This window comes from Montipora capricornis, chromosome 10 (assembly GCF_036669925.1).
Source record: "Montipora capricornis isolate CH-2021 chromosome 10, ASM3666992v2, whole genome shotgun sequence".
Taxonomy (NCBI): domain Eukaryota; kingdom Metazoa; phylum Cnidaria; class Anthozoa; order Scleractinia; family Acroporidae; genus Montipora; species Montipora capricornis.
In genome coordinates, this window is record NC_090892.1 from 39,176,460 (window position 1) to 39,191,263 (window position 14,804).

Below are 14,804 nucleotides of genomic sequence, written 5' to 3' on the forward strand. Positions count from 1 at the left end.
CCACCACAGTTTCTTTAGAAACTAGAAATTTGTTAAATTGGTTTAAACTTTCATTCAACATCGATTCAACTTTTCCTTTGTTCTCGATGAGCTTGGGTTGCCTGTGATCCAAAGTAGATGAAATCCACAACACACCATCGAAAGCAAGATTCGGGAAAAAAAATTCACTTATCAGAGTGGGAAAAATTCTGCTTTTGCTTGTTTTGCTGTTTCCCTCTGTTATATGCAAAAAAGAGAGCAGTTATAAATAAAATTGAAAGGCTCTGGGGCAAAAATGCAGTAAGTGACTTTTTCACATTTTCCCCCATTACCTGTATATCTAGCAAAACTGAGGATACTTTTTTGATGAACCAACTGGACTAAAATTATTACAAATGAACGGCCCTGGGCTGCATACAAAATGGAAAGGACTCACCCAAAAAATTTTTTTTCTCCGTCCTCTTACCTTTCTCAGTTACCACCAGATAGAACTTGGGCTAATTACAGTATGTACCGTACTGCTCAAAACTATTTGTGCATTTTGTTTTACCTACTGTAGGTCTACCCACAGGCAGGATCCCCAAACCTAAGGCTTAATGCTTGGTGTTAATTAATGCACTAATAAACAGTTGAGTATTACCATCACACATCTATAAATTAAGCCCATTATTGCTACCCTGATCCCTAAAATATTATTCTTTTCATAAATGCAGTTGGTTCTTTAATCTACCCAGCAATGCTACCATTTCATGGTTTTCAGAATTCATAAATTACTTAGAATTTCCTTGCCATTCAGAGTCATCAGATCTTGGCTTAGCTCCTGTGGTTTTCTCAATTATCCACTCTAAACAAGCCCAGAACCTGATAACCTCTAATGGATAATTCAACCAGCCTGTTGTAATGCAGAAATAATTATCATGCGATACATGATGAATACGATGATGTTTTGGTGGCAAGATGATGTGCCAGTCTTGTAGTTTTTGGACCCAAAAGGGCAAACCAAAGTAGGTGTGGGACCACTTGTGAATCTGATTGGTGAGTGTTACAAAGACAGCCAATGTGAACAGGAAACAATCTGTCCCATAAGACGCCTGTATTGTTTCCTGATCCAGAGTTAAATATCGGTACGACATGTAGCATAATCCTGGAAGGGTCAACAAGCAGTTGTCACCATTGGTTTCAATAAGATCATGCCTTGTTATGGCCGTAGGATCCACATGATGCTCTCTGAAGGGACGGATGAAAGCTTTGCCGACGATGGGAATACTTATTGAGCCCCATGTGTCTGCTGCCCAATGGACAAAACCAGAGCTGAAATCTGCTACCAATATGCCTGCAACTGTAAGAGGACAAAATTAACATTGGGTTATTAATAATGATATTATTATCTCTTTTGAAGGGAGGGAGGGTAAAGTTTACATGGCTGATTATAGCTGTGTACACGAGCAAAAAAACCTGTTATTTTTCTTTCGTGTTTAAATAATAATTAACTGCGATTAAACTTACTTTAAAGGTCTTTATTAAAACATTCTAAACAACAAACGTGTTTATTTACAATGATATAAATTAAGTCATACAGACAACTAATTAACTAACCAACTAACTTGAGAAAAAGTGTCTATTTACAAACGTTCTCGCAAAACGCGCAGTTCTGACACACGGGATGGCATAGTTGTGACGCCTGTTACGTAACGTAACCATAGTTTGTTCTGGTGGCAGAAGGTCATCTAAAGCTGTGGTTGAATTACTGTCTGTGATCTTGTCCCATAATTTCTTATCTTTCAGGGCAATAATATGCAGATTATGTTGGAATGGCAACCCGACACCTTCACCAACGCATCATTGAACATAAACACTCATCAACTGGAAACCATTTCAGAGAACATCATGATAGTCTCCTCCTTGAAAAGCAGCCAGTTTCACATGCTTAAGAAGTGCAGCAGCAAATTTAACTGTCTTGTTTACGAAATGCTGTTCATCAGGAAACTTAAACCTTCTCTTAATGTACAAAGTGACTCTGTTAATGCAAAACTTTCTACTTAATTTTTATTGTTTTGTATTGTTTCTATTCTTATTCTCATACATATTTTCTATTGTACATTAGTTTCTATTGTTTACTTATCATATATATACTTGTTTAATTAATGAATAAGGCGTATTCATTTTGACTTGAGAATGACGTTATGTAAACGTCGAAACCGTCGTCTAATTTTTTAAAAATGTTTTTAAATCAATTTTTTTTTATCGCTCAACTTTCTAGTCAAATGTTACAATAAGTCACTACTTATACAAAACATAATGACAACAAATAAAGCAGAGAAAAAAGAGGAAACAATTTTATATTGGCCTCTTGTAGTATTAAATCCCATGACACCTTATTTGTCAAGGCAATTATTACTCTCACTGTCAGACATCCAGTATCACCCATAACATTTTCACATACAGACAAACCCATACAGGTACATCGTACATACACCGTACACACAACCACCCATACACACATGAATGCTTGCTAACATAAACTCCAGGTGAAAAAATTTGGTTGAAGTTAGAGGGAACCTCCACTCCTAGTACAGAATAAGTTTAAACCAAAGGAAATTATGTTTACAAACAAATTTGTTTTTTAAAAAAGTGTTTTTATCAGGAAAAGTGAATTTTAAAATCGCTTATTTTCACTTTCAAATTGCGCGGGTGCCACCATCTTGAATAATTGCGACGTGTTATGGTTACCCTATTGTTCTGACACAAAGAGCTTTTGTCTGAAAACAACAGCGCAACTGTAAGTTATTTCCTGTGATTTAAAGTTATTTTTTTGTTGAAGTGGAAGTTCCCTTTAAATTTAACGTACATGTACCGGGTAAGTTGATTCTGCCAGTTTGATTTCTTTCGGTTAGCTAGGGAATGGAAAAGCCAAGATACAAATAAGCTCATTTTTAGCGATTAAACTATAAGCATTTTGACATGAAATACACTTTGAACTACAACACAGCAATTTTGTTGAGTCCAAATGTACAGGGCTTATCACTATTTACAATACAATATAATACAACACATACATAATTGACCTCTCCCCATAGGGGCTTTTCAGGGTCAAGGAATCAACGAAACAATAGAACACAAAATCTAAAACTGTTAAGAATCCCAACTGGCTGGAGGCAAACCAGTTGGCTATTTACAAGTGCAGCAGGGAGGTTGAACCAGGGACTACCATGATCAAATTCAACAAGTGGTCAGAGCCGGTCTTGAACCCGGGATCTCCGGATCTTTAGGCAAGCGCCCTATCCACTGGGCCACACTGCCTCCTAACACTCTATTTCCTTAGAGAGAAGTCAAACCAAAGTCTAGCTTAACTTCCCAAAGGTGCACAACTAGCAAGTACTCGCTTTTCCTTATAATTGGGCAAAAATGAAAGAAAAAGTACATTTGACCAGACTTCAGTTCAGACTTTTCCAACAATGCCTTTTGCGGTCTCTCTTTTTACATCTAAACGGGCTGGATTGAGCCATTTCAAGCAAAACGCTGTCGAATGGTGCTTCTCAGAGAAAGATGTACAATGATTTTCCAAATTGGTCTTTCCTCTGAGTCGATCTACAGTCAGTCATTTCTATTGATTGTGTCAAATGCCTGTACTGTGTTAGAGGATATGCAACCTCGTTCCCAGGGTCTCTCTTTTCTGCCTTCAGAGAAGAAAGATCCTGGGAACGAGGTTGGAGGATATGTTGGCTGTCCCGACCTGTGGTTCGGAACGCCTGGTAGTGATTGCCACCATGAAACCGCTACGAGTGTGTGTGATAGGAGCCGGGGTTGCCGGATTAGCAGCCGCCAGGCATCTTACAAGTCAGCTAAATGTGTTTGATGTTTCTGTCTTTGAACAAGCCTCTTCCATCGGTGGAACATGGGTCTATAATGAAAACTCCGGCACAGATGAAAATGGCGTTCGAATTCACTCCAGCATGTACCGAAATCTGAGGTGAGACGAGGAAAGATCGTTTTCTGGTGGATTTCACGTGCTACAATATTATGACTTGATACAGTTACAGTAATTATCTTCGTGCTTAAGTTAAAATGCGCATGCATGAGAATTGGCACTCTGTTTAAGTTAATTGTAAGCTTTATTGCTTATAAATTGTTACGAATCAATGTTACATAACTTCATTTCGGGTCTTCGAAAATTCGTCATCCCTTCACTGATTCGTTGCCCGACGCTATGACTCTGTCTCACGAGGACTGGGAACTACAAAATTCACGAATTTGATTGGCTAAAATCGATATTGACCGCGGTCTAGATTTTCCCATCTAGACCGGCATCTAGACCGGTAATGTTTTGCGGTGAAAAGATGCAAACTAAAATGCAAAAATATTGAGTATTTTCTTCCACCAATAATTATTTATTGAAGAGACGAGCAAACTTTGACAGAATTAAGTTCAGCTCAATTCGCCACTCATCGCCGTTCGCAAGCAAAATGTCACTTAGTACAAGCCAGTTACATTAAACAAATTAAATTGTTCTTGTTTGCCATATAATAAACATCTTATTAACCCAGCTTAGTCACTCTGTATGGGAGAATCTTGCGTTCGGTCTGTACTCACGACCTCGGTCAAGATTCTCCCATACAGACCTCCTGCTCGGTTAATAAGAGCTAAATAATAATTATTAGATGTAATCATATATATTTTAAAACAGTGTGTGTATTTTAATGATTGAAACACATAGATATATTTATTATTTAATGTTAATTTTTGTTTAATGCCACATTTATCTTTAATATGGTGGTAGCCAGCTCGAAAGCCAATGGCTACTCTGGCTACCACGCACCTATCTTTTTGATTAATTTTTTACTTTTATGTGTTATATTTATTCTCCAGTAAGTGCTAATATAGTATTAACTATCTTATAATTGACGTAAATAGTGCATAATAAATTTGAATGAAATTGAATTTCACAGGGCTTACTGTACTTTGCGAAATGAAATGGGAAATCTGTAGTTTGCAAAATGGAAAATATGTTGATCTCTACTCCCCTTGCATGGGAGTAGAGATCAACAAATTTTCCATTTCTTGGGAGTAGAGATCAACAAATTTTCCATTTCTCAAACTACAGATAATTTCCCATTTCACAAATTACAGATTTTCCATTTCACAAACTACAGATTTCCCATTAATTTTCACAAACTATGGAATTCCCATTTTGTTTTGTTCCATTTCGTTTCGCAAAGTACAGTAAGCCCTTTTCTTCACTTCTGTTACCCAGTTTTGTCCAAAATTGGCGACCACATGTAAATTCTTTTGTCTTTTCTGTGTTACATAGACCTACTGTCCTTGTTTTAAAACATAAAATCTTTTGAAATTTGCTTGTTTTAGTGAGGCTAGGTAGCCTTATTAGCATTAAAACAGAGTATTTTATTTGGCTGCCATTATGAAAGAGGTGTTTTGGGAGACATTTATGATAGCAAATGAATATGAAAAGTAAACTAGCAATTTTAACTAGTTGTTGCATTTGCAAGTGACCGTTAGGCAGCAACCTTGTTATGTATGACTCAATCAAAACCCCGACCCCACCCCAGGACAAGGTGGGGACTAGAAGGCATTGCACAGCATTGGCAAATTTAGCTGTCCCGTGGGGTGGGGCATAGGTGAGGCTTTTGGGTCAGGGTTACAAGCAATGATCTCTTGACTTCCCTAACTGCTTCGTTCTTGTGATATATTCTGCTAACAACAAAATAGGACTCAGTCAGTTGTAAACCGAGTAGGCTGTAAAACTTCTCTTATTAGCAATTGGCCACAAAGTCCTGTAGAGATTGGAAATCAACTACATGTATCACATTGCAAGTAGTATCTGGCCAACCTGGACACAAAAATTGCTGCAGACATTGTTGCTTATTTGTGCATAATAGAATGATGAGCTCAGGATTACAAGGTAAAAACTGTAAAAGTAAAGCAATTTGTGAACAGTGCTTTCATTGTGCAACTTTTAATATCTTCTGTTTGTCTGTCCAAAAGAAAAATATGACCTATCCAAAATGTATTTTCAATTTGATTATTATCAATTCTGTCAAAGAATACATTAAGTAGTACATGTATTTGAAGTGTATCAGCTCAAAACTGTGAAAATGCAAGTGTTATGTTAAGGTCAGGGTTAACCCAGGGGTTAACCCTTTGACGTCCAAACCGGCCTAATACTTAGCTTGATATGAATTATTAAATCTTGTGTAAAGTAGTTTTAAATTAACCATTTTGAAACTTAACGACATGTTGGCATTTTTTTTTTCTTGCATGCTGGCATAGTTTTTATCTGACGGTACATTCGGTATGTACATTAATGCACCCTGCTTTAACACATGTTAGATAGGGGTGTAACGATTCATGTTCCTTTCAATTCGATTCGATTTCGATTATTGCCTTTCGGTTTCGATTATTTCGATTCGATTATGCAAAATATTAATGATTTTTAATTCTTGCAAGATGATACACAATGTAAACAACATGTACCCTAAACTCTCAATGTGAGGATACAATAGTAACCGGAACATTATTAATCTATTTCAAGGATGCATTAAAAAATACAAAACGTGCAATTTGTCAGTGTTCTTCTTTGAGTTTTTTCTAGAATCTAGATCTAGTGCACTCTCATATTTTTCTTTAAAAAAAGTAACTTGTCTACATGGTCACTATGCAAACATGACCTCTGAGCAGACATGCGCTCAAGCTTGTGGTCGAACCGGCACAATACTTGAAAGTTGCGAAGCAAATTTTGCAGATAGTTTTAGACTTGTCTGTTGTTCCGTCTTTAGTCGGAAAACCATAATATTTCCACACTGGGGATCGAAAAGAAGCAGGCGGATTCACAATCGCTTGGTCGTCCGTCACCATGTTTGAGAACGTGACAATGAGCATGCATGGTTTGCCTTATTGGAAATTCTCAAGGGGTGGTAGAGGGGCAACATTTTTACCAAGCAACATGGCGCAAGAACTGCAAATTAGCGTCTTTGATCGATTGTCAATGAAAAACGCACATCTTATTTAGATCTGGATTCTAAGTTTACAATATAATGACTCACCGAGGGCACTTTTGGAAAGGTATGCAAAAAATCGAACCAAAATCGAAACGTGAAATCAAATAATCGTGAATCGAACCGAACGGTCATAATCGGGATTAATCGAGAATTCAATTCATCGTTACACCCCTAATTTTAGAGGAAGTGTGACAAAAGTAGTGTGCACTGATCAATAAATTATTTTGGTTTCAATGCAACTGAGTCTGTGTGCATTTTCAGTCTGTTTATCAAGTCAGGTGTCCAGTTTTTTTGTTTGTTTATCACAATAACTTTACATTTTAAATATCTTAATTATTGTACTGTAAATGTTAAGTAAAACTAAACTAATTGTTAATATTTTTTTTTAGAACCAATCTCCCAAAGGAGGTAATGGCATATCCAGATTTTCCATTTCCCCCTGAATGGCCATCTTTCATGACTCGTCATCAAGTTCTTAGATATCTTGAAGACTATGCGAACAGCTTTGATTTATACAAGTACATCCATTTGAATTCTGCTGTCACAAATGTTCGTCCACTAGTTTGTGAAACCAACGAAAATCCTCAGTGGGAAGTTACTGTGGAAAACGTCCTCATTAAAGAGTCCCAAGTTCTCCAATTTGACGCAGTTATTGTTTGCAATGGGTGAGTTGCAGTAATCATTGTTGTGCAGAGATATTTTCTGCCAGAGACATATCCTTGGGTACTGAAAATAAACGATGAAAACACCCCCAAACAAATTAAATTTTGTTATAATATAACAAATTAGGTGATCAAAACACCTAAAAGCACTTGTTGCTAATTTTCTTATTTGCTCAAGGAAGTAAATTTTCACACTGTAGTGGCCACACAACTCAATCTATGATGAGAGTTGGAGACAATGGAGCATGAACCAAACGCTGAGATGAAAGTACGAAGATCATGAATCGCAGTTGCAAGCTAGGCTGAAGAAATCCAGTCTTGAATGGGATTGGAAGCCATGACTTGCCATACCAATTGCATCGTCATGTTTTCGAATCCCATTCAAGCCTTGGGTTTTTTTAGGATTGCTTGCAATAATAATTGCCAATTGAAAGTTGCTTTATTCTGCTGCAATGATCTTCCTTCCTATAATACTCTTTCATATCATGTCCATTCTGCAGTTCAAATAATATATGAAATTCTTTCGTAGTCTAAAATCTTGTATACGCTGTATTCCCAGACAACTGGTGAATAACACATGGTGTTAGACCTTGGTTGACCAAAGAAGTGGCATTCGTGTAGAATATTGCCTGATTCAGAAGATCTGATAATGACATCAGGCTGCTTGAAATGAAAGATATTTTGAGCAAGCTTAGAACGACACCAGAATCCTTTTTTTTTTTTGCTAAAGGAGGCTCAAACCAATTCCAACAATTTCAACAAACTGTACCATTTAGAAGGACTGAATCTAACCTACTTTTTCATGTAACCGTCAATGTTATAGAACCATATGAAACACTGATAGTTGCTTAACAAGGCACAGTTGTGAATGTGGTGTAGGTCACCATGGCAACAATGATCTTCCTTCTTATTCTTTCTTATCATGTCCATTCTGCAGTTCAAATAAATATATGAAATTCTTTTGTATTCTAAAAATCGTATATACTCTTTATTCCCAGACCACTGGTGGATAACCCTTGGTGTTAGACCTTGACCAAAGAAGTTGCATACTTGTAGAATATTGCCTGATTCAGAAGTTCTGTTCATGAGATCAAATCCACTGTGCCTGGAGTCATGCAGTAGAGCTATCCACATTACCCTGGGAGCGTGCTCCACATTTCTAGAATTGCCATCAATTTAAAGACATCTAACCACTTTGGCTGCTTGAAATGAAGATGTTTTGAGCAAGCTTAGAACCACACCAGAATCGTTTTTTTGCTTGAAAAGGCTCAAACCAATTTCAGCAATTTCAACAAACTGCACCATTTAGAAGAACTGAATGTACCCTACTGTTTCATGTAACCGTAACCATATGAAACACCAATAGTTGCTTAACAAGACACAGTTCTTGATGTGACGTGTACGTCACCATGGCAACAAAGGAGCCCTCTAAAAATGCCCATTATTTTTCTTTAAAGCTTTCATCTCAAAAACGAACTTGATGACCCCCAATTTTTATTTATAGAAAGTGATTGACAGGTTCAGATCAAACTCTCTACAAACTTAAAAAAATCCTCTGGAGCAGATTCGTAGCCACAACTGGAAATTTTGAGGTGGCTTTGAATCTCTTCCCATTAATTTTTGAAACAATTTCATGTACATGTAAGCCTACTAATTAATTTCCAGAAATAAAAATTGGGGTCACCGAGTTCGTTTTTAAGATATAAGCGTTTGAAGACAATATATAGGGCGTTTTTAGAGGGCTCTTTTGTTGCCATGGTGACTTATTACGTCACATCAACAAGTGCATCTTGTCAAGAAATTATTGCTGTTCCTTTTGGTGCCATAACATTGCCATTTTGTTAAACAGTGTTGCAGAGTTCATCCTTCTGATAAGACATTATATCGAAATTGTTGAAAACTGGTGTGAGCCACCTTAACTTGTACATTAAAATGAGTGTGTGATATTATTCATTTGCGTTTCTTGTCTTTGCAGCCATTTTTCTGTTCCTTGTATACCGGTTATTCCTGGTTTGGAGTCGTTCCCTGGGATCGTCATGCACAGTCATGATTATCGACATCCTGATATCTTCCAAGGAAAAAGAGTAGTTATTGTTGGTGGTTCTTTTTCTGGTCGAGATATATGTCTTGACATAACTGAATCTGCAGATATAGTCTACCTCAGCCACAAACATCGTCATGCTATAACTTGTAAGCTTCCGGACAATATTGAACCTCACTGCCCCGTAACTTGGGTGTCCAGTGACGGGACTGTTCAGTTTGAGGATGGACAACAAAGGGAAACGGATGCCATCTTGCTCTGCACTGGATACCATTATTCATTTCCCTTCCTTGATCAGGCTTGTGGCATTCAAGTCACTAATGACCGAGTAACGCATCTATACAAACACATTTTCAACACCAAATTCCCCACAATGTCATTCATTGGGCTAGCCTCTAGGGCGTGTGGTATATTTAAACAGATCAGCCTTCAAGCTCAGTACGTCGCAGCAGTGTTAAGCAAAGAAAAGTATTTGCCCTCTGAAGAAGAAATGAATGCTGCAGAGGAAGACGATTTCCAAGAGTTACTTTCTAGGGGTCTGCGGGAAAAAGATGCTCATTGTATGACAGGAATATCATTTGATTATAACGATACCATTGCTGAGTTAGCAGGAGCAGATAGGATTGAACCATTTCTGAAAAGCATTTGCGAACATGTAATTGATCAGCATACAAGTAACATGATGGATTACAAGAGTAACGAGTATAAGCTGACATCCGATGGAATGTGGACAGTTGCTACCTATAACAAGTAACAAAGGAGAACAGATATCCGCTCGTACTGGCCTGTGAGCAGGCTCTTTCGGCATGACTATTCCTGGGGTGAGGTGTAGGGGATGAGAGGTAGGGGGGTGAGAGGTAGGGGGTGGGGGTACTATAGCTGAAACAACCCAAACCCTTACAAAAATGCTAACTTTAAGCCTAAACACTATGCTTTAGATAATGACTAGGCCTAAGGTTGACATTTGTGTAAAAGTTTGGGTTGTTTTAGCTATGGTACCCTTCACCCCCTACGCCCTACCTCTCACCCCCTACCAGCTTTAATACGATCAAACTCTTCTTGGCATCTGATAATAGTGAAACTACGTTTCCCGCATATTTTTGTTGGGAAAAAAGGCTTTGAAGGCAGAGCCAAGGTGAGAGTTTCAGGTGAAGGGGCGTGGCGACCAAAAACGAGGAAAAAGGGACTGAGTTTGTTCATCCCTGGAATTGGTGAAACATTATGTGACTGTGTAAACTGCTGGTTGAAGGAAATCTTGCCAGTTGGTCTGAAGCTCGTCACAGTAAATGGCTATTGCGCTGTTTAGCCATCGGTGAACCCTTTCAGTAGCGCCGTTCAACCGAGGTCTGTAGCTGGTAGTAAAAACATGGTCTATTGAAAGTAATTTAGTGAGCTGGAAAACCACTGCATTAGTCCATTCACCACCTCGATCACTGAGTAGTTCTGCAGGGAACCCGTATTGAGGAAAAACGGGATCGAAAAGTGCACGTGCAGCCGTGGAATAGCTACTTTGGCAACATCAGAACTGGAATAGCAACCAGAAAGCTAGAATAAGGGCATACGGCAGTAATTATCCACTTGTTCCCAGACGGAGTCTGGGGCAGAGGTCCTACATAATCTATGCCAATGATGTAGAAAGGACTCTGGTAGAGGTGAACTTGCATGGGTCCATGCTTTGGATCTGGTGTTTTGGTTAGGAGACAAGTGACACCGACATGATGCTGGTAATTGTCACGCGAATTATTACTTGGTGCGTGTGACGCTGGTGCCGTGGTTGAGGTAAAGCCAGTTAAACGGTTGTCCAATGAGCAAGGGACTGTGAATTGCATGCTAGGATGTCGGAAAGTGATGGATGGCTGATCATGATCCACTAGAGCTTTGGTGGCGTGGAGATGATTTTCCCCAAACAGAATGGGCCATGAGAGGTGAGGAACAACAAGCATAGTAAAGATTGATTCCCTGCCATTGCTCCAAGTGATGGGAACATCCATGCTGGCAGTGACAGAAAGAGTTGACTTTGCATCAGGGACGGAGACAGGAATGGATTCTGGCAACTTCTTATATTGAAGAGATGGGCGTTTAGTGGTGATTGTTATTGCATGATCTGCACTAACTAAGGAAATGGAACAGAGCTATCCAGAGGGAGTGGAATAGACTGGTCTGCTGACGTCACTGAGGTCCAAAGAATGTTACGATTCGCTAACTGCGTTTGTTTATTTACTGGAAGGGCAGTTGGATCTGTGACTGCTGCATGGTAGGCCAAAAAGAACAGTACCAGAAGGATCTGGGTTTGTTGAACGCGTGTCGGGTGGTTTGGTAGGTGTGGCTGCATGTGCTTGCTGAGAGTTATGCCTTATTGTTTTACAGCCCCATTTATGGCAAGTTGAACACTTGTGGAGGCGACCACGAGAGCACTTGTTATTAGCTTTCTCGCAGTTTGATTGAAGGTCGCGGTTAAAATTTCCGCAGACGTAAGGCGTGGGTAATTTTGAGCCTTGCGTGGGGCGCTGTGAGGAAGGACATTGTGGCACAAGATGGTTAGGGGAGCCGCAGGTCCAGCAGTGACGTTTCTTGCCGCGTTGTTGAGGTGAACTTGAGTTGCTTTTACCCGAGGAAGTAAACAGAGCATTTGAAGGTTTCCACGTATCGAGAGTTTGGGATCGCGATACAATGTCACCACGTGTTTGCGTTTGCAAGGACAATTCGATCCGACGGGCTGATTCAGTGGCTTGTTCAAAGGTTGTAAATTCCTCAGCTTTTAAGACTAGTTTTTGTGCAATCTCCGGTTTAACTTTGGCTAGAAATTGTGAAACGACGTAAGTGGGGCAGTCCTTGGCGATCTTTTCGCCAAGCGTTCCATCTGATGTAAAACGTTCCTGAATCAAAAAGTAAATTGATTCACGTTCTCACTTGCCTTTTGTGTCATTGCGCTTAATTCTGCGGCGAGTCGGCGGCGTTTGAGTGCCGTTGGTTCTTCAAATTCACGCTTAAGATGTTCAATGAAAGTGGCATGCTGCTCTTTGGCTGGTTTTTCTGTGAAGTCCGCCGTGGTTTTTGCGATAGAAAGGACTGAGCGAGGCCATTGTTCAATACATTGTTGCTCAAGGAGCGTGACGGTGATGTCGGCGGACAGATGAGAGGTTTGTGGCTCGAAAAGTTCGAGGAAATCGGCTATATCATCTCGATTCGATTCATCAAAGCGAAATGTCGGGAGCTGAAGGGTTGGAAGTCGTAAAGACTGCGGAGGTTGAGCTGGTGAAGCGCTCGAAGGGTTTTGAGCTTGTTGTGGTTGTAGTGATGTGGTAGCAAGTTGACCGATCTGAGTACTGATGTGGTTTACGTTGTGCGTTAAGTCTTTGACAACACTAGCGAGACCCGATACGATGCCTTGAAGTTGTTCTGTACTTGCCAAACGAATGCAACAACTCTCAACAATGCACGGATGTGCAGTGCATTATGGAAAGGATACAACACTTAATACTTTGTAATCCTCCGAACCGGCTGCCATCTTGTTTTCAACATGTCAATCCCTGGCTATCTCCAGGGAGACCATATGTAATGCGCATGCGCGACCCCAGCAATGTTGGAAGCCGCTTTGCAAACGGATCCACCTGCACTAGTCGGCAAAGCCAGCGAGAAGAATGAGAAATACCCATTGGTTTTTGCCTTATATAAAAGTGTAGTTATAGAGTGTAGTTAACTGATTGACATTATTTTCCGTAGTCCAAGTGAAAAACAACTATTACAAAACCTTTCCTGCTAATAAGACATACAAGGTACTTAAAATTGACAGGATATTGCACGTGTTAGTTTGAAAATCATGTTTATTTTTACTTTTTATTGCTATTTTGGTCCTTTTTTAACTCTTCTTGATTTGAGATTCACTCCTTCCATGGATACCGCAAACGTTCGAGTTTAAAACAACCAATTATTCGTATATCGAACAATTATTCCATGAGCGTGCGTTTGATATGAGATGGTAAATAGTCAACGAGGCGCGTATAAGCAGTCTCTCATATCCAACAAGCGCGAATGGAGTAATGGTTTTATTAAATTTCTCAAACTCCAAAAGTTTGGAAGTACGAAATACGAGCGAGAAAAGCGAGAAAATCCAAGCGAAATCGAAAAAAATTGATGAAGATGCGATGTTGTGTAATACCTGGTGGTCAGACAGACGCAGGCTTATACCACAAACTCATTTCTTGCCTTTTGCGTACTTCTAAAGTCGGAATTGATCCAAACTTTCCACAAAAAGTTTGTTTTTTTTTCTTTATTCAGAGAAAAAATTTGCTTTTCGGCGAAATCTTTTTTTTAGCCAAGGAACGCTTAGCGCAAATTTTTTAGCCAAGTAACGCTTAGCGCAATCAATTGCCAGGTCAAACTAAGGTATATTTGCTGATCACCGAGATTGAGTGAACCAATCAGAGCACGAGTAATGCATTAACCGAGGTTGAAAATTTAATAACGATAATTATGAAAACCTAGAATGATTGGATAATGCATTCTGGAGTTTCGATTGGCCGAGCCATTATGGCGTACGAGCTAATATAGCATATCTACAAACTAGTAAAGTAGGCAAGATTTATTCATAATTATAATTTGTGGGCGTTTTTAATAAAATAATTATTCCACTCGCGCTTGGTGGATATGAGACGATTTTTTAAAGTGCACCTGAACTGAAATATTTTTCATATTCAATATCAATTTTCCCACCAAAAGCAAACGTGTCTTACCATTCTACCTCAAAATTTCGCTTTTTAGCTGCCGGGCAAGATGCGCGAAGTTATCAAAACTAACAGTAGTTCGGACCCACGACCGTGATGTAATAGACATGGGTCTATTATCAATTTTATGTCACAAACTGCTTTGTAATGCAAAATTTCTTTGAAGACAAAAATTCAAAGCAGCTTGTGACGTACTGAATCGAGAATAGACCCATGCCTCTCACATCACGGTCGTGGGTACAAATTACTTCTAGTTGAATCAAGTTTACATGACTTTCACGGCACAGAAAATCGAAATTTGGGGTAACAATGGTGACATCGCCCTGCCAGCAGAGTCTTTCTTTACTCTGCGAGAAAGAAAGGACTCTGTAGAAAATCGTGTTAA

General features: G+C 39.2%; 2 protein-coding genes across 2 annotated transcripts; one reads left to right on the forward strand and one right to left on the reverse strand.

Annotated features, from left to right (window-relative positions):
• Nucleotides 1–394: 394 nt before the first annotated feature.
• LOC138020796 (plasmanylethanolamine desaturase 1-like) lies at nt 395–3,748 on the reverse strand. The gene is made up of 3 exons (XM_068867722.1): nt 3,713–3,748; nt 2,828–2,873; nt 395–1,318 (listed from the first exon to the last, which is right to left on the reverse strand). Exons 1-3 carry the CDS (start codon nt 3,746–3,748, stop codon nt 750–752), a joined length of 651 nt encoding a protein of 216 aa, XP_068723823.1. The 3' UTR covers nt 395–749.
• LOC138021589 (uncharacterized) lies at nt 3,724–14,751 on the forward strand. The gene is made up of 3 exons (XM_068868490.1): nt 3,724–3,949; nt 7,382–7,657; nt 9,630–14,751. The coding sequence occupies exons 1-3, from the start codon at nt 3,747–3,749 to the stop codon at nt 10,447–10,449; spliced, it is 1,299 nt and encodes a 432-aa protein (XP_068724591.1). The 5' UTR covers nt 3,724–3,746; the 3' UTR covers nt 10,450–14,751.
• The last annotated feature ends 53 nt before the right edge of the window (nt 14,752–14,804 follow it).

Coding starts and splice junctions, on each gene's coding strand:
- LOC138021589 (XM_068868490.1), top strand. CDS start 3,747: ATGAAACCGCTACGAGTGTGTGTGATAGGAGCCGGGGTTGCCGGATTA. Junction 3,950..7,381: donor AGCATGTACCGAAATCTGAG/GTGAGACGAGGA, acceptor ATTTTTTTTTAG/AACCAATCTCCCAAAGGAGG. Junction 7,658..9,629: donor GCAGTTATTGTTTGCAATGG/GTGAGTTGCAGT, acceptor TTGTCTTTGCAG/CCATTTTTCTGTTCCTTGTA.
- LOC138020796 (XM_068867722.1), bottom strand. CDS start 3,748: ATGGTGGCAATCACTACCAGGCGTTCCGAACCACAG. Junction 2,874..3,712: donor CCAGGCGTTCCGAACCACAG/GTCGGGACAGCC, acceptor TCCATTCCCTAG/CTAACCGAAAGAAATCAAAC. Junction 1,319..2,827: donor AATCAACTTACCCGGTACAT/GTACGTTAAATT, acceptor GTCCTCTTACAG/TTGCAGGCATATTGGTAGCA.